General features: G+C 33.4%; 1 protein-coding gene across 1 annotated transcript in view; it reads left to right on the top strand.

Moving 5' to 3' along the window:
- LOC143245594 (cell adhesion molecule Dscam1-like) overlaps positions 1–27,589 on the top strand; it is a 131,954-nt gene that overhangs the window by 51,977 nt on the left and 52,388 nt on the right. The window contains exons 6-16 of the mRNA XM_076491950.1: positions 125–244; positions 7,320–7,495; positions 7,760–8,032; positions 10,544–10,951; positions 11,698–11,859; positions 13,123–13,407; positions 14,018–14,137; positions 22,347–22,520; positions 25,145–25,292; positions 26,076–26,224; positions 26,743–26,892. Of these exons, the coding sequence (XP_076348065.1) occupies positions 125–244; positions 7,320–7,495; positions 7,760–8,032; positions 10,544–10,951; positions 11,698–11,859; positions 13,123–13,407; positions 14,018–14,137; positions 22,347–22,520; positions 25,145–25,292; positions 26,076–26,224; positions 26,743–26,892 (2,165 nt within the window). The remainder of the gene's footprint in view (positions 1–124; positions 245–7,319; positions 7,496–7,759; positions 8,033–10,543; positions 10,952–11,697; positions 11,860–13,122; positions 13,408–14,017; positions 14,138–22,346; positions 22,521–25,144; positions 25,293–26,075; positions 26,225–26,742; positions 26,893–27,589) is intronic.

Here is a 27,589-nt window from a genome sequence, read left to right as displayed (position 1 = left end):
AAGAAAGGTATTATATACGTATACTATGTTAAAGAAAAGACACTATCATATATGTATAGTATTTAAAAGAAAATACACCATTATATTGTAATAAAGTTAACCGTTTTTGCAACGTTATCCACAGAACCACAACTAGTCAGATGCCTCGACTTTCGGAAACCAGAACAGTCTATAGTGTTCAGCTGGGAGAACCAGTGGAGCTCACATGTGCAACTGCCCAAGCCTATCCACTTCCAACATACCAGTAAACATAGCAGTTTATTTATTACAATTTATATTATAACAGAAAAAGTAATAACCTAACATTTCAAACTTTTATAGCTGCTATAACCTTGGACTGGTATTGAGATTAGCAATAAATTACTTGAAGCCATTTTAATATATGCATGAGATTTGTTTTTATAAATCGACTTGTTCCGTTTAGTAGTACAACATCTTTAGTAGTAGATTTAGTAAACATAAAAAGTAATGCAATAATGAGTTACGTACGTTTCTTTGTCAAGTTTTACGTGGACGAGTGCATGATGTTAAATGTCATGGTAATATTGAACAAAAACGTCACAGAAAAAACGATATGAAACATCGATACCTTGAAAAAAAATTACATATCTTAAATATTCCTTCAAGTTATGAACTTCGTGATCTTTGATTTTTGGGTAATTACTTCTTTTTTTACTTAGCTACACCAGGGTTAGATCTACTAATTATACGGGAATTGGAACTTACATAAGGCTTAAAACCCGTTTAGAATAACTTATAGAGAGAAAATCTGTGGTTTGTCCTTAACTCATAACTGTTATCAAAATCGGTTATTTGAATGAAGAAAAAAACAATAATTTTATATATATGTAAAAAAATGCAATTTATTACAATAGTTCATTTCAATAATCTACTTAATTTTAAATAATTAAGTCTTGTAGTTCGTGTATAGTCCCCAGCTAGTACAACGATAAGTCTATGGATTTACAGTGGTTCCATTCCCCTCTGTAGTTAGTTGTATAATTTACAAACAATGAATTGTTTTGTCATCTTCGAAGTCTTATATATTTATACCATACAAAAATAAATACGTCTGGATAAACTATAAATGTTTCATTAACAAAAACACGGGCCTAACTTGAGGTTCTCTAAACCATACATATTCAGTGGCTAGTTATATCATTTCTTTTTGTGTTTCAGTTACATACAAATTAAAATGTTTTACAAAACGAGAAACTAAAAAAATTGTGAAAATCGTGACATTTTTGGATAACTAAATCTCTCTAACACTATTTTTCTCGTACCAAACTAAACCAGTGTTTGGATTTACTAAAAATAAAGTAAAATGCGATTAAGGTAACTTGAATCCACACGGGTAAGAAAATAATTCTTGTTGCGTTCACAAATTAGCAAGTTCCGATCAAAACGCGTGATTGTGGTTTAGGTCAATACGGCCGATTGTGAATTGAATGCGTCGGTGAACACCAAGGGATAATTTATATCGGAATAGTAATAATAGGCTCGAATAGATCTTTTTCTTTGCTACTAGTTAAACACGGCAAAACGCGTTTACGATCTGCATTAATATAAAAATCCCGAGTCAATGGTCTCTTTTATATGAACGCATATATATATATATATATAGACATATACAGACTTTCTTTGTTATAACTCAGATTTTTCTAAGGGCCAATACTCAGTGGGATTTTTATTGGATACCAAAGGCAGTCTTATGAATGAATCATAAAGTTCTTAATGACAGTAAAAAAACTGAAGCTTGAAAACGTTGAGCGTCGTTCAATATATATATATATATATTTTTATCTTCTTGCGCTTTGCGGTTGTTTCCAGAAGATCTGGAATTGATAACAATTGTCACTCTGTCAGCAAGTGCACAAGCATTTCACTCTTAACCAATAAAAAAACAAAACCGGTAACGATTACGCTACACTAATATAAAGAAGTCAATTTATTTTTACTGGCTTATCAAACACTTATAATTTAGTCACAGAATTGAAATATAAATCCAATATCATAAACGGTTGTCTTGACCACCGTTAAATTGAATCTGTTAAATATAGACTAACATCCTTGTTGATTACAAAATATTCTTCATAAATACAAAAATTTCTCTATTAGCTTTAAAATTATAAATTGATACTTCGAATTTTCAACCTGAATGGCAGGTTATGAAAAAGACGCACTAAAACAGCCAGGTCAGAAACCTCGTAGTGATAAGGCTTAGTTGTTTTTAATTTTCAGTTATTAATCAAAAGGGAAGAAGCCAAAGAAGAACAAAATCTCCTGTGAAAAAGGATTTAGTCTGTCTTGTATCCTAATAAAAAACTATCAGTTGCTCTAATAACGCGGTCATAGTTGAAAGTGCAGAGCGTATTTTGTGATGTCGTGACACGAACTTGGATTTTGTAACTCGGAACGGTAAACTTCTGGGCCGCGTCCAACCCTAATTATAACTTAACTTCTCAGTTTCTCAGCCACAAAATTAAATGATACTAAACAACTTCTGTGGTACCACAGAAAAAGATTAATAAGAATTAGAATTAGGACCTGCTTAAGAAGCACAATAGAAGTTATATTTTTAGGTAGCTTTTGAAACCATTTATCCTTTATTAGCGTGAAAAATATTCATCCGTCCATGTGTTATTAAATACAAAATATGTAAAACAAACTAGTAGTTGTGTTCATTCTCTTTCAAATGTGAAAAACAAAATGCTCATTAAGACAATAAATGGGCAACACTTAAAGCACTTTTGTAATCGTATTTTAATGTTTTTTACTGACTTATTGATTCTGACAGGCAAATTTAAAGCATTAGTTTGAATAAAAAGATAAAAACTTTAAACAAAGCGAACGAAATCGATGATTGGTTTGGTTTGAATTTCGCGCAAAGCTACTCAAGGGTTTGTTTGTTTGTTTTTGAATTTCGCACAAAGCTACTCGAGGGCTATCTGTCCCTAATTTAGCAGTGTAAGATTAGAGGGAAGGCAGCTAGTCATCACCACCCACCGCCAACTCTTGGGCTACTCTTTTACCAACGAATAGTGGGATTGACCGTCACATTATAACGCCCCACGGCTGAAAGGGCGAGAATGTTTGGTGCGACCGGGATGCGAACCCGCGACCCTCAGATTAGGAGTCGCACGCCTTAACACGCTTGGCCATGCCGGGCCTGCTACTCAAGGGCTATCTGCGCTAGCCGTCCCTAATTTAGCAGTATAAGACTAGAGGGAAGGCAGCTAGTCATCACAATCCACAGCCAACGAATAGTGGAATTGACTGTCACACTGTAATGTCCCCACGGCTGAAAGGGCGAGCATGTTTGGAGTGACGGGGATTCAAACCCAGAACCCTCGGATTACGAGTCGAGCGCCTTAACCACTTGGCCATGCCGGGTCGAAATCGATGATATAAAGTAAAATTCATGTTGACCTTCCAATCTGAAATTAAAATAAAAAGTCATAATTCGTTTAATCACTCACGGAACTAACAGCATAAAAATTCACGGACTGTATCAAAGTGACACAGCGGTATGTTTGTGGACTTTCAACGCTAGAAACCGGGCAGGTCACATATAACCCTTTCTGTAGTTTTGTACTTAACTACAAACGAAGGAAACAATTTGTTAGTCTTTTGCGTAATTCTTTAGTTGTTTGCTTCAAACACATTGTCACAAGTTATTCTGTACTGATAGCTGATTGTAGACCTGATCATTGACTATAATACTTATTTTTTTCATAAAATTTATTACTAAATAGTAACTATTCTAACAAAATTTGAAAGTCGCAATAGTTACTGATAGTATTGTGGACCTACATATATAATGATACGTGTATATCATTGTATACACACCTATAAATTCAAAAGAAGGTATTATTTTGAACTCCTGTGAATGTATAAACAAATAACGGGGACTAACGTTTTAATAAACTGTTGAGGTAAATGTATAAACACCTTCGTTGTTAGAAAACAAATATCTGTTAAATTCACAATGTATTGGTTGATAAAAGAATTTCATACACTCTGTTACGAAATCATTCAACTCTCACATAACCTGGTGATTATGACACTCGACTCGCGGGTTAAAACCTTCCTTCCAAACATATCTTTTCAGACATTTGGATAGTTATAATGTTAAGGTCAATTTCACTAGTTATTCCAGAAGAATAGTCCAAAAGTTGAAAGTGAGCTGTGTTCACTAACTACATTTTTTATGGTCTATCACTTAAATATAAGGTACATTTATCTCAGATACCCCTCGAATTGCTTTACGAGAAATTGAAAAGAACAAATAAGCGGGAACACTGCAGAGCGACTGTACGAAAAACAAACAAAAATCACGTGTTTTTTATGTATAACAGTGTAGAGGTCGTCTTCACCGCGAGAGAACTGACAGTCTAATCGTTTGAGACAGCATCAGTAACTTTTGCGCATAAACAATTAATGCATTACATCATGACAAATAAACACTTAGATTCAGATGACAGGTTGGTATGAGGAGATGTGTAGGTAAGTAACGTATTGAACAGTAGATGGTGAATAAAGTTTAGATCTGTTTCTAAATATAGAATAAATCAGATTGTATCTCAGAACGGCTGGTATGGGTATCAACACTTTTACTGGTAAGCAGAGAAGAAAGTTTCGACCTTTCCAGGTCATCTTCAGGTTAATAAAGAGAGAGTATGTAAGTGACCGTTGCAGGACATGTCTTAAGGACGAGAGTGTAAACGGGTACGGGATTGTAGGAGGCGTTGCAGTTGTATGTAGATTAATAATTATTATAGGTATAAAGGTGTTCCTTTATATTGGTTTAATTTTGGTTTTAGTTGTTGTATAAGGATGGCTTCTTTAATTTGCGTTTGTTTATATTTGTTTCCCTAATTAGTATCTGGGTGTTTTCCATGGTTATGTTGTGTTTATTTGAATTGCAGTATTTAAAAACGTGTGAAGGTATTGTTTTGTGCTCTTTGAATCTAGTTTCCATTTTTCTGTTTGTTTCTCCAATATAGAAGTCGTGTCAGTTGTTGCATTGTATTTTATAAATTATGTTGGTGTTGTGTTTGTCAGTGTAGTTTTTACATAGTATGGACTTTAGTTTTGTACCTGGTTTTTGAATAAATTTGGTGTTTACTGGAATGTTGTGTTTTGTTATGTTTTTTTTCCAAATGTTGGTTATTTTTTTCGCTGATGTTGGGAACATATGGTATGCAGCAGTATAAGGTTTTATAGCTTGTTGTAGCTTGGGATTTATTGTTGTTTGTTTGTTGTTGGTCGAGGTGTGTGCATATAGTGATATGCGATGGACATATTCTTCTGTATGAAATATGATCACATGCCTTTCTTTCTTTGGGCATTAGTTGGTTCAAATACATTTCTAAGTAAAGGCTTCAGAAAATATATTGTAATCCAATCGACGAAATATAACGCATTAAAACACTCAAAAGTATTTTTCAATGAAAACTTGCAATCTTACATTTTGTAACAAAATTCATTTCATTGTTAATTGGAGATATCAGTTTTGAACAAAGTCACCTCTCATAAACCTGGTTACAAATAACAATCGAAAGACCAAAATCAGTGTTAAGATGACCTGGAAAATTACACACTCTCTGAGTTTTCTGCGTCATCGGAGCAGTATAATGCTGAAAGTATATTCAAAAACCAAATCAAGCAATTTTAAACCCAAATCGGAATAAACTTCCCTGACTAATGAGAACTGACCTTGCTGTAGACTGCAGTTATAGGATTTCAGGTACTTGTTTTTTACCTGGCCTGACTTATATATTTTCATTTTATACCTCTAAACGCCGAGACTCAAAGAAAACAGTATGTTTAATTTAGCTGAAAAGAAAAGAATAGCTTCACAATTAGTTTCTGATTGAAACCTTCACAAGTTAAGAGTTCACATTTTAAAATTTGAAACGAAATCAGCAATAATTACAAACCAAAGATATCTATACTATTTGCGTATAGTATAACTGGCGTGATAACATGACATTACGATCAGCCTAGGTACGTGTAGTTGAATTAAAAGTTTACACGCAAAATTTAAGTAGATCAGTCTTGACTGAGATTGCTGCAATACTGGTAGTGGTTCAAACTTTCCTTAGTGTCAAATAAAAATATCCAAATATAATGACATATTATGAATTAGCTTCCACGTTGAACACCTAAATTCTGCTTTTAGGTTATCTTGATTCTGAAACAAGACAAAAATATTGATATATTACTACTATTGGCAGTAAAGTAAGCATTAGGATCACTTTCAGCTACTAACCTTAAAATACACTCCAAAAGTTGTCAAACTGAACGCAAACAAATATCAGTCAGAGAGAACTTCAAACACCACAGTCTACTCCAACTTAAAGCCGAATTTGTAGTTTTAGAATAATATGTAACTTTAAATAAAAGAGCTATCACTCAACACTACTCAGTTGTTGTTTTTTTAAAGTCAACTGGATTTGACCTTGGAAAAAATGTTAGTATTAAATGCAAAAATTTAATATGAAAGTGTGATGTTTTTAATTAGCACTTGCTACCTTTAATAAGAGTGACAAGAAAGATAAGCATAATAATGCGAGAGTCGTCAATATGCCTGCCGTTGTGTACTGATTAATTGAGTTCACGAGAAATATGTAAATATTTTCAACACAAATTCACTTGTCACAACACATATTCGCCTTTAGCCGGATAAATTTACAAGCAAGAAGAATCTGTACGATCATGTTCCGTTGTGAATAAACCTGATGTTTTTTTTATTTAAATCTTTGATACCACACCCAACCCTTAATGACTAGTGTTACCTACGTGAATGGCCATTTCCAATTAAACGTAAGAGACATTATTACTTTAAGAGATTACCCAACTGCCAGTAGAAAATATAACCTTTTAACCTCACATATTACAGGTAAGCTTGCAGATAGTTTTACCACTGAAATAAAAAAGGTGCTGCTCGAGGTAAATTACACATGCGAATAGGTAATTAAAACAACTATAACTTGACAATGTGTTGTATTGAAACTACACAAACTTGCAGAAATTTTTTAAATTCCTATTTTAATATAAGGAGGAATAAAAAAACGTATAGTATGTCTATGTACCACAGAATTATGCAATTAGCTTTTAGTGTCATGAGTTCTTTAAAATTACTTTAACTATTAGAATACAACGTTCAATCATCCCTGAATATTTATTGCTTATAAGGAATAAAAATGTGATTTCTTTTCCTGTTTAGTAAAAGTCATTGCAACGTGTGATGTAGTTATAAACAGGTTTCATAACTTATGATACATATATGTATATATATGGTATTTTTCAAACAGTTGGTACAAGAAAGATGGCGCCAATATAGTTCCAGTGTTAAAGAATGGAAATATAATACAAGTTGGTGGCTCCCTCTATATTCGAAAGACCAGTGTAAGGGATGGTGGGACATATGCCTGTCTCGTAAAGAATAACGTTGGCCAGAAAAGAATGGAAACACATTTAACAGTCACAGGTAATACTATTTCATGAAGAACTATTATTTTATTTGTACTTTGCTGTGCTGTGTATAATTAATTAATTAATAAATAGCAACTAACAACAATTCAATCCAGTGATAGCGCAAGAACACATAGTTAAGTTTACACAGACACACATAATACTTATTTTTTCCTGGAGAAAAGAGCTGCTCACCTAAGTTCTCGAAACATAAAGTAATAAGTGGTTTTTTTTCCACTGAATGATAACGTTATTAAATATTCTTTTCGTTTCATTATAGTTCCCTTAAGAGCAAAAATCACTCCGGAAAGACTCCTGGTTAACGCTGGAAGATCTGCTACTATCACGTGTAACGTGTCAGGATTTCCTGTAAACACAGTAAAGTGGTTTAAGGATCAGCGCCCTCTAACACCTGATGGAATAAAATTTCGTCTTCTAACGCGTGACTCACTTCACGTGTCATCCGTTGGACGCGAGGATAAAGGCATTTACCAATGTTACGTAAGCAATAAGGATGATTCTGCGCAAGCAGCTTTAGAAATAGTTTTAGAAGGTTAGTTTGTTTTCATTTTCATTTTCAAACACAATGCCGCCACACATTGTATTAGCATTGTATTAGCTTACTAAATTATTAACAACTAGGAATTATTGTATAAAAGATCAATTATATCAAAAAACCGGAATTTAATGTTTTGGAATACTCGTGTTTAAAAATAAATTAAGAACGAAGAACGCTAAATAAGAAAGACATAACTGATGAATAAGAAACAAACAAAGGCTCAAACCTCTCCTTAGTTCTATGGTTTTTGTATGTCTGACTTTTGATTTTCTCTAAGTAGAAGGCTAATCACCAAGTAAGCAGACATACATGTCCTTCTAGCTGCAGTAAGAAGTGGACGCTGCTTCCGGATATTCAAGAAAGTAATAGTCGAAACGTCCTTTTAATGGGTGTAGAGGTTGTTGACAAAAGGCCTTCTAATGGAGAGAGAGAAAGCTTCCGTACTTTCGGATATATTATTATTTTTTGTTCAAATGAAATGTTGATCTTACTTAAAATTACAGTGAGTTTCAAAATATGACTCTAAATTTTCTTAACTACCCCTGAAATTAGTAAAACTGTTTATTTATAAAGAGGAAATTTGTTTGTCTGTTTGTTTTTGAATTTCGCACAAAGCTACACTAGGGCTATTTGCGCTAGCCGTTTCTAATTTAACAGTGTAAGACTAGAGGGATTACAGCTAGCTACCATCGCCCTCTGCTAACTATTGGTCTTCTCTTTATGAAGGAATAGTGCGATTGAACGTAACATTATGACGCCCCCACAACGAGCATGTTTAGTGTGAGGGGATTCGAACTCGCGACCCTCAGATTACGAGTCGAGCGTCTTAATTACCTGGCTGTTAAAAGGGGGGAATATTAATCGTCAAGAAAAGTACAGAAACAACTTAAATCGAAATGCAAAGACTAATTTTTCAAATCGACAACTAGGGAAGCTACGAAAAGTGAACAAACAAGGTTTTAAATAGTGTTTGCATTATTTTTTCTCAAGCTGTAAATCCCTATTTTGACTCTACCAAAATTGAGAAGTACTGTAGATATGGAGTCCAAATAGAGAATGTAACTTCAGAAAATAATAGTGTTTGCTAAGATAAGGCGACACAAATAATGCATGCAACGTAGACGACAGCAACACATTTATATTTAATTAGCCATCAATTGTAGACAACATTTCCAACTGCTACTTTAACATCAACTATCTAAAAATAGCAATGGCTGTATATGCAGTGATAATAAATACTGAATATGCACTCACGATTTCAGCTAAGTATAATAACCGGTAGAAAGAGTCACCACTCTCGTCTGACAGTTACTATGGTTACTATTCCCTGTTAAAAACTTGCTGAAATATAGTAGTGGAAATCTACGTATAGACAGCAAACTCGAGTAATAATGAGCCATAGCAACTTGAGTAATGATATGTAACAGTAACATCGCGAACACTTCGCATGGCAGTTTCCAATTAATTCACTTGAAAGTGCACAAGTTGTAATATCCAAAACACACACATTGGGAAAATACCGAAGTTCTTGGCCCGGCATGGCCAGGTGGTTAAGGCGCTCGACTCATAATTCGAGGGTTGCGGGTTCGGATCCCCATCACACCAAACATGCTCGCCCTTTCAGCCATGGGGGCGTTATAATGTGACGATCAATCCCACTATTCGTTGGTAAAAGAGTAGCTCAAGAGTTGGCGATGGGCGGTGATGACTAGCTGCCTTCCCTCTTGTCTTGCAATGTTAAATTAGAAACAGCTAGCGCTGATAGCTGTCGTGTAACTTTTCACGAAATTCAAACCAAATCATCTTACACTAAAGAGAAGTGAATCTTGAAACCTGGACCTATAGTCTGGTAGCGCTATCCACTAAACCACGCATGGCCCATTTTAGTATTGATATAATGCTAAATCTTTTGATATTCGTCTTTACATGGTTAGTGTTTTGGGTAATAAAACTGGTAAATAATATGCAAAATGAAGTTAATGTAAACAGAATAACAAACAAATATAAATATTAATGTTAACTCCGAACCCAGAGTTAAAGAAACGAATAGCAACCAATCAGTATAAACCTGCTTGAGATTTCTTAATTACAATCTATTGATAAATAAATTAAGCCTACGAGAAAGTAAACATATTTATTGTAGTCGACTTTTAACCGAATAGCTATCAGGTACATTATCTACTGAACCATGTTGATATAAAAGAAAGTTATTTATTCAAAAGTTTGAATACACGTGTATTCTTTAAAAAAAGTATAACATCTCAGTAATATAGATAAATATTGTCCTTGAAGTTAATTAATAAACAAACAGTAAAAATATGTAAATGTAAATAAAGTTTCTTTCAGAATAAAAAAATTCAGCGTAAATACAAAGTTAATTTTAACATCAAACTTTCTTTAAAACTAAAACAACCATATACACATACACAGATATATAGAAATGCATGCTTGTCATTATAGATATGTCAAAAATTGTATTAAACATTTAGAATGGCTTGATTCCAGAAACTGCACCTGTGTTATTGGAAACTTTTATCGACCAGACTCTAAAGCCAGGACCAAGCGTATCTCTTCATTGCACAGCATCAGGAACTCCCCTTCCTCAAGTCACGTGGTCTCTGGACGGTTATCCTGTACCAGACAATGACCGTGTACGCGTAGGGGACTACGTAAGTCGTAGTGGAAGCGTAGTTAGTTTTGTCAATATCAGTAATGTTCAGGTTGAAGATGGGGGAAGATATGAGTGTACTGCTGGAAACGACGTTGGAAGTATCCGTCATTTTGCCCGTTTAAATGTAATTGGAAACCCAATAGTGAAACCGATGCCGGTTAAAGTTATAGTTTCTGGAGAAGACGGTGTTCTTCAATGTCGAGTAGCTGGATATCCAGTTGAACAAATGTTTTGGGAGAAAGGTAGGATTTGGTAAATTAAGCGAATTCTCTTTGATATTAGAAAGGCGGATTTTTAAAATAAAATGATGTCTTGTTTATAAATATATTGAAATGTACTGACATACTGAGTGATGTAATTCCATAAAGTTGATTGAATTTTATAATTATTTTATGAATGTATAAAATAAGCATAAGTTTAACAAAAACCCCGAGAACAATTCTCTAGTTATTTCAATGTAATTTTACTTTGAGTAACAACTTGTTTCTAAAATCTCCAGATTTCATATGAACTCCTATAAATCTGCCATAGAGTTCATTTGAACTAATTCTTCTAACGATAACATGACTGTTGATCACTATACACACTGTGTATTATTGGAAACTTCGTGTTATTTATGAAGAACAACTTAGTTAAACTATGGAAGGGACTGAAAGAGTTCAATTTCGAAAACTTTGTATGTTTGTTTCTGAATTTCGCTAGATAGTAGATGGAAATATGCATTTTTTTTTCATTACGAAGAAAAAACACTGTAATATCAGCTAATGGCTGCAATATTGACAAGTTTCAGCTACTGTTAACTCGCTGATCCCATGTAATGATCACACACACACACATATATATAAACCTTCGAATTAATAAGAAGACAATTTTAAAGTCATATTATTTTCATATTCAATATAAGTCTGAAAATGCGTTGAAACTAAGAATAATTAATTATAAATTGGAAGTTAGTATTGTTTTTCGTTCTATTTGAACTATTTTATAGACGGTCGCCAACTTCCAGTTAACCGTCGTCAAATAGTCTTCCCAAATGGAACTGTTTTTATACGAGAAGTTCAGAAAACAAAAGACGACGGTATCTACACGTGCACAGCTACCAATGATCAGGGAAATAGAGCTTCTGGTGATATAGAAGTGAAAGTAAAATGTAAGCCTACATTTTCTTTTTCATTTGCTATGTTTTAACCGAAGAATATCTTGACAATTTCTTTGTAACGGCCTTCAAATTTACATTATGCTCACACTAATACATCATCTTATGTTTTGTCAGGGTAAAATAACGTACAAAAAATAAAGTACAACTGTTATAAAATTAGGCTTACTTTCTTTGTAGAATTGAATGTCGATTCGTTTTTACATATAAGCCTATACAGTTCTGTGTTTTTGTTTGGAAGTTTAGCATTAGATGTTTTTTTTTTTTCCTCAATCCAATCATTCGTAAAAGATGGAAATGCAGGATAACTAAAAATTGTGTATACAAATCAAACGAAAATTGACAATTCAGCACGCACAATGTTTGAGAGGGGGGGGTCCAAGTTGTCAGATCAAAAGTCAGCACATACTGTGCGAACCACAATCAGCAAAGCATGCTAATGCTACAGGAGTCTGAGGGTATGCCCTAACCCCAAAAATTTGTAAAATAAATATGTTCTCTGAGATTAAACCTGGAGACAATGTTGCGTAAAATATTGCTCAATCAGTTGCATGGCTGTTCACGTAAAATCCACAGACATTTAATGAATATTGAACAAACATTTGCATATACGTTTGACTATTATTTTCCAAGAAGTGGACTGAGCTACTCTTTCTTTAGTGTTGAAATTTATTGCCAATAGACACCTACTACACAGAATTCGGCCTACAAAATCAGACGTAGGAATAAGGTTTCGAAATTCCAATAAAAAGTAACAACAGATCATTGCATGTGACTATTTCAAAACAAAAAAAAATATAGACTATGTAAAAAACATGAAATATCATAAACAGTTGCGCTATAACCATATAAACATAATTTTATACCTTACAAAAATATGATGTTATGGCAGACCACCTTGAACACCCTCTGTATACGTACGTGATTGCTTCAAGTTTACATACTGTCCCTCTTCCTAGGCATTTTCACGTTTTATATTTCTCTTATTTTTAGTCATGCTATTAGAGCATTTTCATTTTGTAAATACATTTAAGAGTAGAGTAAAGTAAATTATTGCTGTGCCATACCTTTTAAAAAACTGGCGAGATAATGTTACTATCTGAACTTGTTTGCAGTATATTTATGATGCCTTATAAAAACATGTAACTTGTAAATCATGGTTACACGTTGCTACTTAAAGCTTTGAAAAGCTGTGTTAAATAACTAGAATAATGGCGAAAGGCATCTTTTTGTTTTGTGTTTTCTTTTTACTTACAGTGAAACCCGTCGTTTTGCCATTTATCTTCCCCGTAAACATAGAACATGGGATGAAACTAAGTGCAGTGTGTTCTGTAGCTGCAGGAGATCCGCCAGTTAATGTGTCCTGGCTCAAAGATGGTGCTCCCCTGGTAGCGACAAATGGCATCACAATTAAGACATTGAGCGAGGACTCTATACTCCTCGCTATTGACAAAGTAGGGCTTCAGCACAGTGGCGATTATACCTGTGTAGCTAGCAACGAGGCGGGAACTGTAAATCTCACCCGTTCTTTATCTGTTCACGGTAGGGAACAATAGACTAACATATACCAAAGATATTAGTTATTCTGATGTAGAAATAGAAACTTATTGCTTAATGTTTCTTTAATACATAGACTGGTGGTTATTATATTGTATGTTTAATGTTAAGATTGTAATTATCATTTACTGTTTTAGATATTTCCAAAGTAGAATACCTGTCAAAGAAACCGCACTGGTTCATGTAAAAAGTTAATAGAAAATGTGTTTCCACTCGAGAAAGGAGTTCAGTTTTGACAAAATTGTCTTTATTAGAGTCACAGTAGAAACAAAATCATACATATATTGAAGCACTTCTTGAATAACTCAAATTTCCCCTCGTACGTCATATTCGAATCACTGTTTTGTTTTGTCCTATAATACCCACATAGGTTTCTTGACCTTTGAGCCCCGTATTTCAACATTTCCTCAAGTTATTTGGCTTAGATAATTTGATTATATCGTAAAACATTGCATATATTTTGTTGCTTTTGTTTTTATGATCAAAACCTAGTTCGAACATTCCTTATTTGTTATTATGGCAAATTATAATAAAATAGCGTATACATTTTTTTTTTTACGTATAGTTATTAAAGTCCTGCCTTTTAAATATCTAGTACCACCGTCATGGCGTATAGAACCCCAAGACAACAGTGTAATTGCTGGTCACAGCATCACTCTAGATTGTCAAGCAGATGGCTTTCCCCCTCCTAGGGTTCGTTGGGAAAAAGCAAAAGGTAAAATTCACTTTTACTTTAATATTTTCTAAAGTTCCCTGCTTAGTTAGTAATTTTACTGCTATACAATAGATTTCAGCTTTTATAATCCGATCCAAAAAGTTAAAAATGGATTAAAATGTCTTTGAAACCACCTCTACCTTACATAACTTAAGTGTATCAGTATCCATTAATTACATTATTTACTGGACTATTATTTGTTACTTCTTATCTATGTAATTTGTTTGATTTGGTAAGACATGGGCTATATGTGCTCTTCCCACCACGGTTATCGAAAGTAAGTCGGCAGACCTGCTATTGTACTACCGGTGGGGGGCAAAATTAATAATAAACTTGCGGCAAAATAAACGACAAACATTTGGTTTGTTTGTTTTTTAATTTTCGCGCAAATCTACACTAGGGCTATCTGTGCTAGTCATCCCTAACTTAGAAGTGTAAGACTAAAGAAAAGCAGCTAGTCATCATCACCCACTGCCAACTCTTAGGCTACACTTTTACCTACAAAGAGTGGGTTTTACCGTCACGTTATAACGCCCCCACAGCTGAAAGGACGAGCATGTTTGGTGCGACGGGGAATCGAACTCGCGACCCTCAGGTTACGAGTCTAACGCCTTAACCCACCTGGCCATGCCGGGCCTAACATTTGGTACTTTGAATAGATATACAAACTAGTTAGGCTCGTCATGGCTAGGTGGTTAAGACGCTCGACTCGTAATCTGAGGGTCGCGGGTTCGAATCTTCGTCATACCCAACATGTGTGTCCTTTCTGCCATGGGATAATGTGACGGGCAATCCCAATATTCGTTCATAAAATATTACCCTAAGAGGAGGCGCTGGGTGGTGATGACTAGCTGCCTTCTTTCTAGTCTTACCTTGCTAAATTATGGACGGCTAGCGCAGATAGTCCTAGTGAAACTTTGCATGAAATTAAAAAACAAACAAATTGTATCTCAGGACGGCTGGTATGGGTATTAACACTTTTACTAATAAAACAGAAGGTCAAAAAGTTGTTCTCTGCTTTATTATTAAAAGTGTTAATACCCACACCAGCCGTTCCGAGATACATTTTTATTTCAAGTGGGTTTCTCGTCTTCACGAAACAAATTGTTCATTGTTTTCGTTGAGTTTAACATAGTATATGCCGATCTTTATGCACCTCAGTGGACCAGTAGTAAGTTTATGGAGTTTAACATTTAAATCCGATAGTTTGATTTCCTGTTACGGACAGAATGCAGAAATCTAATTGTGTAGCTTTGCGCTAAAAGCAACAATAACGAAAACACACATCAATAACTTATGAAACTCCAGAATATTTTGAAAGGGAATAATTAACAAAGAGAAGCAAGGCTTGCTCTTAGAGCCTGTTACGTGACTTACAGCTCATGGAACGTCATGCCAGTTTTGGGTCACGCATCGTCTCGCATGCTATGCGCCTCTTTTGAAACACTTGAGATGAAATCAGAAAATTTGTTATTGCTTCCGATTCAACTTGCGTTTATCTTTGCTAACTAAAAGACATTATTATTATGACAGGTGGTCGCCGATGTACTATGCCTGTTTGTGCTAAATATGATAAACAAAGTCAATTTTCATAAATTTCCCTCGATACTTGAGTTGTTACAGATAAGTATCAACAGTCGTGTATTTAACAGTAATGATTTTGAGAAAGATTTAAAAGTTGAGATATTTGATTTCAAAAGCAGACAAAGATTAAAACCAGGTGTCATGTGATAATGGGATGTTGTCGGTTCAACGAGTGGCTAGAGTGCAAATACGACTAAAGAAAAAGCTCATGGCTCTGAAAATGGAGCACACATTAAGACACGCGATCAAAGCTCTTTTGATTAAACTTGGAACAATTTATCGATGGGTCTTAAACATACTATTGAAAATCAGAGAAAGATAATACATGATAAAAAACACGAAACTAGCTGCTTTAGTTGCAAGGATATCTTTATTTTAGAAAGACAGAAGATGTATTTGAACTTTGAACCCTGTAAACAAGGTACCAAATTATCAAGGTTTCAGCAAACTGATACATTGAGGTAAAAAATATCCTACATCTATACAAATACAATAGTGCTGTCTGTTCTTTTTCCATGTAAATACGTCGAGGGTGTAAATAGATCTTCACCAAAATTGATGTGGAGGTTCATTAGATCCTTAGGGAGAAAACAAAATTTCAGTTTAGCGCTTGCAATTTTTATGGGTGTTTATTTTGCCAGTATCTAACTTCGTGCAGATGGGTCTTCAACAGATTTGGCTGTTTGTTCCATACGATAATATGTGTAAACTTATATTTTGCAGTTTTTGTTTTAATTTATAATTACATACAAGGGAAGCAACTTTTCCTGTCTTAAGTTTACCTTTTATTAATCATGAATTTACATAACTTTCGTCCAAAGTCCAGGGCAGGGGGACTTCAACTAGTTGTTCAGTAACCGAATATTTCAGTTAAGTTACTCATCTACTCATCTTAAAACTAGGTAATTACACGTGATATCACTATGTCAGTTACACAATATGCCGAGTCTAAAACACAGGTGGTTAAAACTTTACGATATGAGAGGAAATAAAATCAATGGATATATGATTTCTTTGTGAAATTATCGCTTTAGCAACAATTTATAACTGTACATCCTTTAATTACAAAGTTCTAAACCACAAGGTAAATGAAATATATATAAAGCAATTAACGAATTATTTTCTGGTACGTTACTCTTTTTTCACTTTGCGATTCAGGAATTCCGTATTTAACACTACGTCACAGTTTATAAATTTTAAATTTCTGTTCCTAAAACTAACTATCAACTTGATTCTTCGTCTTTAAGATGATTCATAGTTCGTGCGATTTGTCTGTATATTCTGACCAGAATTATTGGCCAGCTAAACTAAGTTTATATTATAGTACGTATTGATTTTTATATGTAGTGCATACATTCTATTCAATCCTAATCTAGTATTTTACTATTCAAAAATTTAAACAGTCGCCATCATCAGTGTTTGGCATCTGTCCATCATTACAATTTATAAATACAAATTGGCCAGGCACTGACGTAATTTTCCATCAGCCAATCACAACACTAGCACAAGTACCAAGCTCGCTTTGTTATTTAATAGTCTTGACAGAGAAGAGTCTTTATATGTATTTTAAATTTCATATCAAATAATATATTTTGAAAATAAAAAAATACCATAGTAAATACAATTTAAAGCGTGTATTTAAAAAATAAATTGAAGGAAAATGTCATCTAATATATTTTAAAAACGTATGTACATTTATGGCTTTTCAATAATTTCATTCTACATTTTCTTGTACGTAATATATATATATTCTGTTTGTCAACAGTTGACAACATAAGTTGCTTTTACACTTTATGGAGTTTACTATTAAAAGTTATGTTTTTATGAGAAAATGGCAACTTTCTAGCCTTGTTAGTTCTAGAAGTAACAGTCTGGACAAGGGGCCCGGCATGGTCACGTGGTTAAGGCACTCCACTCGCAATCCGAGAGTCGTGGGTTCGAATCCCCGTCACACCGAACATGTTCTCCCTTTTCAGCCGTGGGCGCATTATAATGTGACGGTCAATCCCACTATTTCTTGGTAAAAGAGTAGCCCAAGAGTTGGCGGTGAGTGGTGATGACTAGCTGCCTTCCTTCTAGTCTTACACTGCAAAATTAGAGATGGCTAGCGCAGATAGCCCTCTTTTAGCCTTGCGCAAAATTTAAAACAAACCAATCTAGACAAGGTTAATAATATAGAAAATGTGACGACCTTTTTGTTCCATACCATATGTATATTCCTGTATTCATGTAAACTATTTGTGTCGTATGACATAACCTTGTCTAAATGTTATGCCTTTATAATAAAGTTTCTTTCGCTGCCTACTCAAGCTGCCTCCAAACTTTAATATATAAAAATCTTTACCGTTGAGATAAACCATGTGACTTATTTCAAACTGTCACATTCACTAAAAGTCATATAAAAAATTTCAATCTTAAAATCTTTATGGCTGCTTAGAATGTATAAAATATACCGTCCTGAACGCTATGGAAAGTAATGTATGTGCACCTCAAACAAAATATGCGTAACTAAATTATAAAACTTCCGCTATTCTTGGGAAGTGATTGTCACATCCGAAAATTTTCATTACTTGAGTAAATGATTATATTTTTCGTACTTGCATAGCGTCACATCTCAACTATATTATTCGAGGAATGTTTACATTCTTGGAATTGTTATGACGTAATGTCCAAACTATTTTATTATCTGTCTTGTGCTTACGCGTGTACAAAGGACACTGTATCACTACACTCAATATATCTTGTTTGAATCACTTTCCCAGAGGTTAGATTTAGTGAAGGAGGAATTTTTCAGGTTCAAACGTGCGACGTATAAGATCTTGAAGTGTTATCCTAATAGAGTGGGTGGAAACTTACTATAATACATTTTCACAATAGTTTGCACCATTTCAAAAGACACTAGAAAGCAGAGATGATCAACACTACAGGTGAAAACCGATCACACTGACGCTCGGATATGATCTATGATCATAATAAATTTAAGCAAAAAAACATTTTTGTCAGACTTTAAGCCCGTAGGTGTTTAAACTATGTCTTATAAAAACGAAACAGTATGCCAAGTTAGAACAATGTTGAAATATTACAATTTCTCATTTGATTTGTTTGTTTGTAATTACGTAATGAGATGTCTGCGCTGTGCACGCCACGGGTATCGAACGACAGTTTCTAGCGTCGTAAGTCCGAAGACATACCGCTGTATCACTGGAGGTTATTCTCATACAAACTATAACTATTTATATATTCAGTTTTTCTTAACCTTTGAAACCAAAGAATGTACCATCTCTAGCATTCGTAAACCTAGTTGATCCACAATCTTATAAATTAGTTTCGTAGGGTATGTATTAACTAGTAAAGCTTCTTAGTGTTTCAAATCGTATGTATTTTACACTATCTATATATTTTATTATCCGTCCAATTTACAAAAAAAAAGGTATAGAAAATTACTTAAAGTTAGTTAATGTTATTTATTTGCTCACTAAATTTTATTTCGCATGTTTACCAAATTCCGTTTGTGTAGACGGTATCCAACCTTGTAATCTAGTGGATAAAATTGTTAAAATCAGGAGATCGATTCCTCGCAATATGCCCAGCTGATAGCGCAATGTGTCTTTTCCCCTAAAAGAAATAAACAAACAAAAAATAAAAACTTTTGGTCCGCGGTGTCCTCTGGTATTTACATTTGTATTTTCTAAAAAAAATCTTCTTACGATAGTTTATCCGTTATACTTTTTTCCTCTTTCTACCTCTTCTAGTTAAATTGCTACAAAATTACCATTACAAAAATATTATCACATAAATAAATGGACTTAACGGAATCTTTAAACATAATTAACTGAATGTATTGTTCTACGGTTATACATAAGCGTTTTGTAAATAATTCATCATTCATTCATTCACCACTCGATTCCATCAAGGAACATAGGACCGCAATCCCTTGCGGATTCTTCAACAGGTTTTTAAGTGAGTAGCTTGTTAGCCCACTGCACCGAGCCGTCCCTAATTTAGTAGTGTAAGACTAGAGGGAAGGCAGCTAGTCATCACCACCCACCGCCAACTCTTGGGCTACTCTTTTACCAACGAATAGTGGGATTGATCGTCACATTATAACGCCCACACGGCTGGGAGGGCGAGCATGTTTGGCGCGACGCGGGAGCGAAACCGCGACCCTCGGATTACGAGTCGCACGCCTTAACGCGCTTGGCCATGCCGGGCCTTTGTAAATAATTAGGGATAGAATATTTCACCTCTCTTTCCTTTCTGTTGTTTTCTATTGACTGACGTACACTTCGAAGATTTATCCTCGTATAAATTTTGAAAGTAATTGGACAACTGACTTTAGACTTTTTGTGTGCTGTAGGAAAGCAACAGTGGATGACAATTTTGTTGCGATAAATATACGCGGGAAACTAAAAACACAGTTTCATGTATGAATAGATATTTGTGTTATTATACTTTAACTGTCTCAATTGTCATTTTTCTAGCGTTTAAGTAACGCATTCTTGTTCTTGGTCCACTTTAATAAAGTTTGAGTCGCGCAATATTTTATATTCTCAGTTATTTGTACTAAGAAAAAAATATTGAGTTTACATATATCACAAACATATATCATTGTTTGTCTAGTTTAAGTTGGAACACAGTTTCGTGTTTCTGACATTGTTAGAATTATATTTTGGCAACGATGATAAATTTACCTTGTAGAAGAAAAAAACAGTAAAAACGAACATAGTTATTTTAAAACAATTTATCAACGAAAAACAAAGAGAACGATACTGCCGCCAAACTTAAAGCGTTCGCTACATAAAACCTTCCATTCCTGTTGCTAGTTGGTGGTTTACCAATAAGCCTTAGGGCTTTTAAATCTAAAAATCACTTATAGCGTAGTGTTGTGCTTAAAAAACAAACTTAGCTTGTTAAACATCAAAATTATCGAAAGTTGATGAAGTCTTAAATACTAATGGCATAGAAATTGTCGCTTCAAATTTGGTTTGTATAGCGCATCTATTTAGTTATATAAGAAATATAACCAGCTTTCTAGATATAATATTCTTCAACGATTCTATCTTATTGGGTAATGTGTTAAACTATATAAACATGTGAAAGAGTCATTACTTTTCTTTCATGATAATAAACCAAATATCCTGAATATATTGCATTGCATTCAGCACGAAAAGGACTTAGATACATTTAGTGAACAGATTGTAATTCATTCTGTCTGAAAACCGTTTGCAAACAAACTTGATGACTACAGAGAGCTACTTCTGCACGTGCAGATTTGGTATTAGATCGAATAATCAGAATAAAAGGTGTTATCACTTTCAAAGTGTAAAAGAACTAAATCTAAAATGAAGCATCATATAGTAAGTCGGTCGATCTCACAACTTTAAAAACCCCATCTCAGGACAAAAATTCTCTTTAGTGGTCATTGTAGCTACTCTTCAAGTTATTTCCTCTAATAAGATTACACACAAATACAATATGTAAAAGTTATGTATTTTCTGTGTTAATTTCAGCTGTCATAATATCTTGAATAATGTTGGCAGCTTTCAAACTTTAGTAATAAATTTTAACCTTTAAAGTTTGAATGCAGATAAACAGAGCTTGAGTTTCATGAAACTTGACTTTTATAGCTTTCTATGTTGGTTATAATTTTCCCTTTAAACACTTTAGACTTCTTATTATGATCTTCAGTTTCCCCTGCTCGGATAATGTACGTTTTATAGGAAGCGATAGTTGGTTTTATATGTAGTGTCTGAGCACACATTCTCAGAACACAAACTAAGATCGGTCGATAAACTGGGAAAATTATATAAAGTGCAACATGAAATTTGATAAAGTACGTCAAACTTTATGAGAGTTCCGCTCTACTAAATATGCTAAGTAGATTTCACGTTGTGTAAGTAAATATTTCCACATTTCTAGATGTGTCTCGAGATTTTGTTTTCTAGTATAGAATTTATTCTAGAAATCTTGTTCGTTCGAAATTTGAACCAATCTGTGAAACCATTTAATATATGCTGTTATGTCGTCGTTATGTGTTTCGTCACAACGGTAACCCAAACCCTTTTATATATCTCTAAAGCGTAATTTTGCGTTTTTCGATTTTCAGTCAAAAGCTCTAACTGTTTAGCTTTTTTAAAATGACACCAAATGATGGTGTGATTTTAACGAAGAGAAATATTTTGAATGACATGTCAACATGTTACCTCACTGTTTTTACATTTGAAATATCAGGCAGTATTATTTTCATCAAAATATTTGGTTACAAATATTAAATTGTATTAAAGACAGAATAATCACAGTATATCAGCATTATTTGACTCAAAGCAGACGGACTTTTATGATTGCATAAGAACACGAAATAATCAGTGCTAACATTGGAACTTAAAATTTAATATCAGTTCTTAAAACATCAACAACATATGTTTAGTCTTTATCAATCTCATTGGAACTACCTTTTCAATTCAATATTTTAAAACTTTCTGTTTGTTTCACAGTAATAACCATATTTTGTGACATCATCTAACAGAGAAAACAAATGCCTATTACACTCTGTAGATATTTTTCAGTTGATGTTGATTTAGGTTAACAAAAGGTTTTCCAACATTGAATTAGTCGATTTTTACAGGAAAAACTCCTATTGGTTATCATCCTCTTACCACAAGTTATCACCACCAGATTTTTGAAAACGGTTCATTAACAATACAAGATGTTACTGAGGAAGATGAAGGTTATTACTTGTGTCAAGCAACAAATGGAAACGGTTCAGAAGTGAGCGGAGTTGTGACGTTAAAAGTACATGGTGAGCTAGTTTTAAATAAAAGTACATGGTGATTTAGTTTTAAATAAAAGTAGATGGTAATTTAGTTTCAAATAAAAGTACATGGTGAGTCACTTTTAAATAAAAATAAATGGTAATTTAGTTTTAAATAAGAGTTTGGTTTGAATTTCGCGCAAAGCTACACGAGGGCTATCTGCGCTAACCGTCCATAGTTTAGCAGTGTAAGACCAGATGAAAAGCAGGTAGTCATCGCCACCCACCATCAACTCTTGGGCTGCTCTTTTACCAACTAATAGTGAGATTGATCGTTATATTATAACGCCCCTCGGCTGAGAAGGCGAGCATGTTTAGTGTGATGGGGATTCGAACCCGCACCCTCGGATTACGAGTAGAGTGTTTTAACCACCTAACCATGCCGGGGCCCTTAAATAAAAAGAACATGGTGAATTACTTTTAAATTAAAATAGATGATAATTTAGTTTTAAATAAAAATACATGGTAAGTTTTAAATAAAAGTACATGGTGATTTATTTTTAAGTAAAAGTACACGGTGAGTTATTTTTGAATAAAAGTACACGATAAATTAATTTTAAATAAAAGTACATTGTAAGTTTATTTTAAATAAAAGTACATAGTAAGTTAATTTTAAATAAAGGCAGATGGTAATTTAGTTTCAAATAAAAGTACATGGTTAGTTTTGAATAAAAATGCATGGTGAGGCAGTTTTGAATAATAGTTTATGGTGAGTTAAGTTTAAATAAAAGTACATGGTGAGTTAGTTTTAAATACAAGTACATGGTAATTTAGTTTTGAATAAAAGTACATGATAATTTAGTTTTGAATAAAAGTACATGGTGAGTTAGTTTTAAAGTAAAACAAGGTTTTTGTGTTCTACTACAGAACGATTCGTTAATTGGAAAGACTGTGACAAAACTACCTCTTAACATTGAAGTTATTCAGGCTAGCTCTTTGGAAAATGTCAGTACAAAGTGTTTACGTTCTGGTGTAATAATTACCTTGTCAAACAAACATGATGAACAGACCAGCTGACGTTGGCGTTTCGAAGATTCATTAACAGCTCTACTTCGTTACTCTTATGATTATCATTGACTCAGCATACAATTTAAAAAAAAAAATCTAACTGCAGAAGGACTGTAGTACATAAGTAAAGTTGAACTTAAATTATGTGGGTTAGTTCCCTGGTATTTATTGTGTGTTACTCCAACTATTAAATATACAGTTTGAAAAGTTTTAACTTCCGAAATATTATATTATATAACGGAATATTTTTGCATTCACTTTAAATTATAAGTTTTCTTTTATTTCTTTTTAAATTAATGCATGTTTATTCTTTTATTATTTATTTAATCATGATGCGTTAATTATTGTTAAGTTAAACATTTCTAAGAAAGAGCTGAACAACTAACACCCTTTTATAGCAATGCTGATACTACAACTAACTGAATTATTTACCAAGGCTGATAATTAAACTAACCCAATTTGTTACAAAGGCTAATACTAAAACTACTTTTCTTTGCTACTGATGTTAATACTAAAAGTAGCATCGTTTGATACTAATACTAACTTCCTTCGCTACTACTTCTGATATTGAAACTAAGACTCTTCGTTATTACTTGTCACACTAAAACTAACACCCTTCGCTGTAATTTTGATACCAAACTAAACCTCTTCGTTAATAATGCTGATACTAAATCTAATACTCTTCTTTGCTAATGCTAATATTGCAGCTAACCCCTTCTCTACTAATGCTTATACTAGTACTTGTGTGTTGACGCATCCTTCTTCCTTACTAAAGCTGAAACTAGGAAACTTTTGTTGACACATTATCCTATTAATGTTGACACTAGCAAATGATTGTTCAAACAGCCTTCGTCTCCACTAATGTCGACACTAAGAAATGTTTGTTGAGACAACCTTCTTTCCTACTAATGCCAATACTAACACGTGTTTATGCAGTATGTGACTCAGGTAACCAAAATAACATTTTTTATACTCTGTAAAACGGGTGACACTTGATTCTCTTAGATCATTGGAAAGTTTTTGTTTTGGAAGAGAACTCCTGTTGTATAGCATTCCACATTCCTCTGTCTTAAAACTTTTACTTTTCTACAAAATGTATTGTTGTAAATATCCTACAAACTCTCTCTTCAATGAAGTAAATGTTACCTGATAAAAATATTAAGCCTAAATTCTACGACATTTAGGTAACTAAGTTCATACTGACCCTCTCCATGCTAAATGAATATTTAGAATTTTGTAGTTTACTGAGAATGAGTTGTTCTTGTCCATAAGATAGTTCTTGGAAGTGAGACACTTTATACACCAGGTAAAAGTATTCTAGTTTTTATTTTATAAGTTCCCTTATTGCCTACCTTGGATATATAAAGATTTTGATTTTTCACTTATTCGACCTGATCCACGACGTCGCTCAAGTGACATTACATTCTAGAAAATATTCAGCTAAGGTTTGTATGTTTGTTTGTTTTTAATACAAATTATACTTCCCAGAGTGAAAAGCGCTTTTATCAGAAGTTTATAAATCCACAAGTGAAATAAGTCCCAAGAAGCTAAGAATCAAATAATTTATGAGATATTATCAATGAAACGAACTTTTATCACTTTAGTTGCACCCCAGTTTCGAAAGAGGTTCCAGACCCAAATGATCCCGAAGAATAAGTCAGCTACTTTGGAATGTAGTGTGATAGGAGACCAACCAATCAAAATTACTTGGCTGCGAGACAAACAACCAATTGCATTTGATCTCGAACCAAGGTGGGTAAAATTGATAGTATATCTTCGCTAACGGAGTATTTCAAAGATGAAATACATGTGACGAATTATAAAATGTCATGGTTATCTCTAGGTATATTACTTTTTACAGGAAGTAAACTCATGTATAAAATTCATTGGCCTAAAAATTTATCAAACTAAATTGAATCATTTTTTAATTTTATAAAAGATATAAAACAAAATGATCAGAGTTTTAAGCGAAATTCATGAAAAAACTCCCATGAAACGATTAATGAGAAAAAAGCATTTTTCATGATAAAAGTTTTTAGTTTCTTATCCGACTAAATATAAATTTGCAACTAAAATTGTCTCATAACGATAATGAATTACAAACTTATAAATATTTGAAATTGCAGAGAATTTCTTTTACAGAGAAATGGAAAAAAAAAACATGTTTACAAATGACAAGAAAAACGTACTTTAACTTGAGATTTACAATCTAATAGCCATTTTTTCAGAAGCATATATATATATATGTATATATATAACAGCCGAGCTGTATATGTCACTCTTTCACTGCAGTAAAATGAATCACTTTGTGTAATGTCTTTATAATGATATGACAAAAAATTTATTTGTTTGCTGTGATAGCCTTATTCGATTGGAACTGAAATACAGAGAGGATAAAATCTTAAGTCATATGACAATAAAAACTCAGTTGGTCGTTCTTAGATATTTCTCCATTTTAATATTTTTATGTATTAATTTACTTATCAATGCAAGTTTCGTGGTTTACACAGTTCAACATAAAAAACAACATTCCAGGGTACGAAGAAGCGAAGTGGCTTCAAGTGGCATGTTAAAGTCACAAGTGATTGTGACCTCCGTTGGTAGAATTGACTCAGCTCTCTACACTTGCATAGCTACTAATGACTATGGTTCAGACGAATCAAACATACAGCTAATCGTACAAGGTACGTTTTACTACGAACAAATACCCTAAAGTGCAACTATAAGTAGCTTGCACAGAAGGCATTTTAAAAGTTTCTTAAAATTATTAGGATATCCTTCTAAGAAATATTAACAATTCTTCAAGTGAAAATAATTTCATACTTTCAAGTTTGTGTGGATGTCACATATTATATACCTTTGTTTGAATAATTTGTTTAAAACTTTCCTCGATTTTGTAGCTAGCAGTTTTTAAAATAGCATATTTAGTCAAATAACTACGAAGATATGCATTGACATTTTAAACTTAATATCAAGAGACAGTTTAATAGATTGTCTCACACATATACTTAGATATTCCTATGTTATTTCAAAATTATAATTAATTTTATTTTTGTGGATTAAATTTTAACAAAATACACATCAATACTAACCATAAAACAGCACAATTGAGTGAAGTTTCTAAAGAAACATCTACCAGTATAATCGGATATGTTTCTCTAACACTTGTGTAAATATAATTTGTATATTTCTTACTTTTGAGAACCACCTGATCCACCCAGAGAAATTCACGTTGGAGACATCACAAGCCGATCTATTAGAATCCACTGGGATCCACCGTTTAGCGGGAATAGTCCTATTACCTATTACACCGTCTACTGGCAGCCAGCAAGAAAACTAACTTCATCTGAAGGTAGCAAATTTTTATTTTAACGTTTTTCTCCAAGATGAATTAAAATGTTTTTGAGGGTGTATAGCTTAAACCAAAGAGCAAGTCTATATTACACAGAGATTGAATCAGACTTTTGTCACTAGTTAAACTGCGTATGGAATTATTATTAACAAACTATCGTATGTGGTAAGCCTTTTGTTTTTCCTTTTTACAAATTAACTAGACCCGCAACGTACAGAATGAAAGAAATGATCATATTCAAAAATTTTGATTTTATGTCACTTCTGCTTTACTTTCAAAACACGTGAACCGAAAGTTAAATGTTAACCCTTTTCTAAAGGCCCCGGCGGTCGTTAATTTCGAACACTTCATTTTGTATGTGTTTTTTTTTTTTTTACGGTTCTCTACAGCAGCTATTAATATTAAGTGGTGATTGCAGGTAATTTGTATCATCCATTACACATAATTGTCTTAGCTTGTTTCTTTCTTGTATGCAATTATCAAGATGATATCAGACCGCATGTAAGCCAGTGTATCATTTGAGAACTAAAATTTGGTCACTAAAAGAAAGGGAAATTTTTGAAATTGGAGATTAGTAATTAAGATAGAAAACTCATGAGTCTAAGTATAGTCGACATGTATTTTACGTACATCACGTCTTTCACAGCTAATGAACCCTTCACTCTACTTTAGTATATCTAGTTCTACTTTATGTAAC

The sequence above is a fragment of the Tachypleus tridentatus genome, chromosome 2 (genome assembly GCF_004210375.1).
Source record: "Tachypleus tridentatus isolate NWPU-2018 chromosome 2, ASM421037v1, whole genome shotgun sequence".
Lineage (NCBI taxonomy): Eukaryota > Metazoa > Arthropoda > Merostomata > Xiphosura > Limulidae > Tachypleus > Tachypleus tridentatus.
This window is presented reverse-complemented; position numbering and strand designations above follow the sequence as displayed.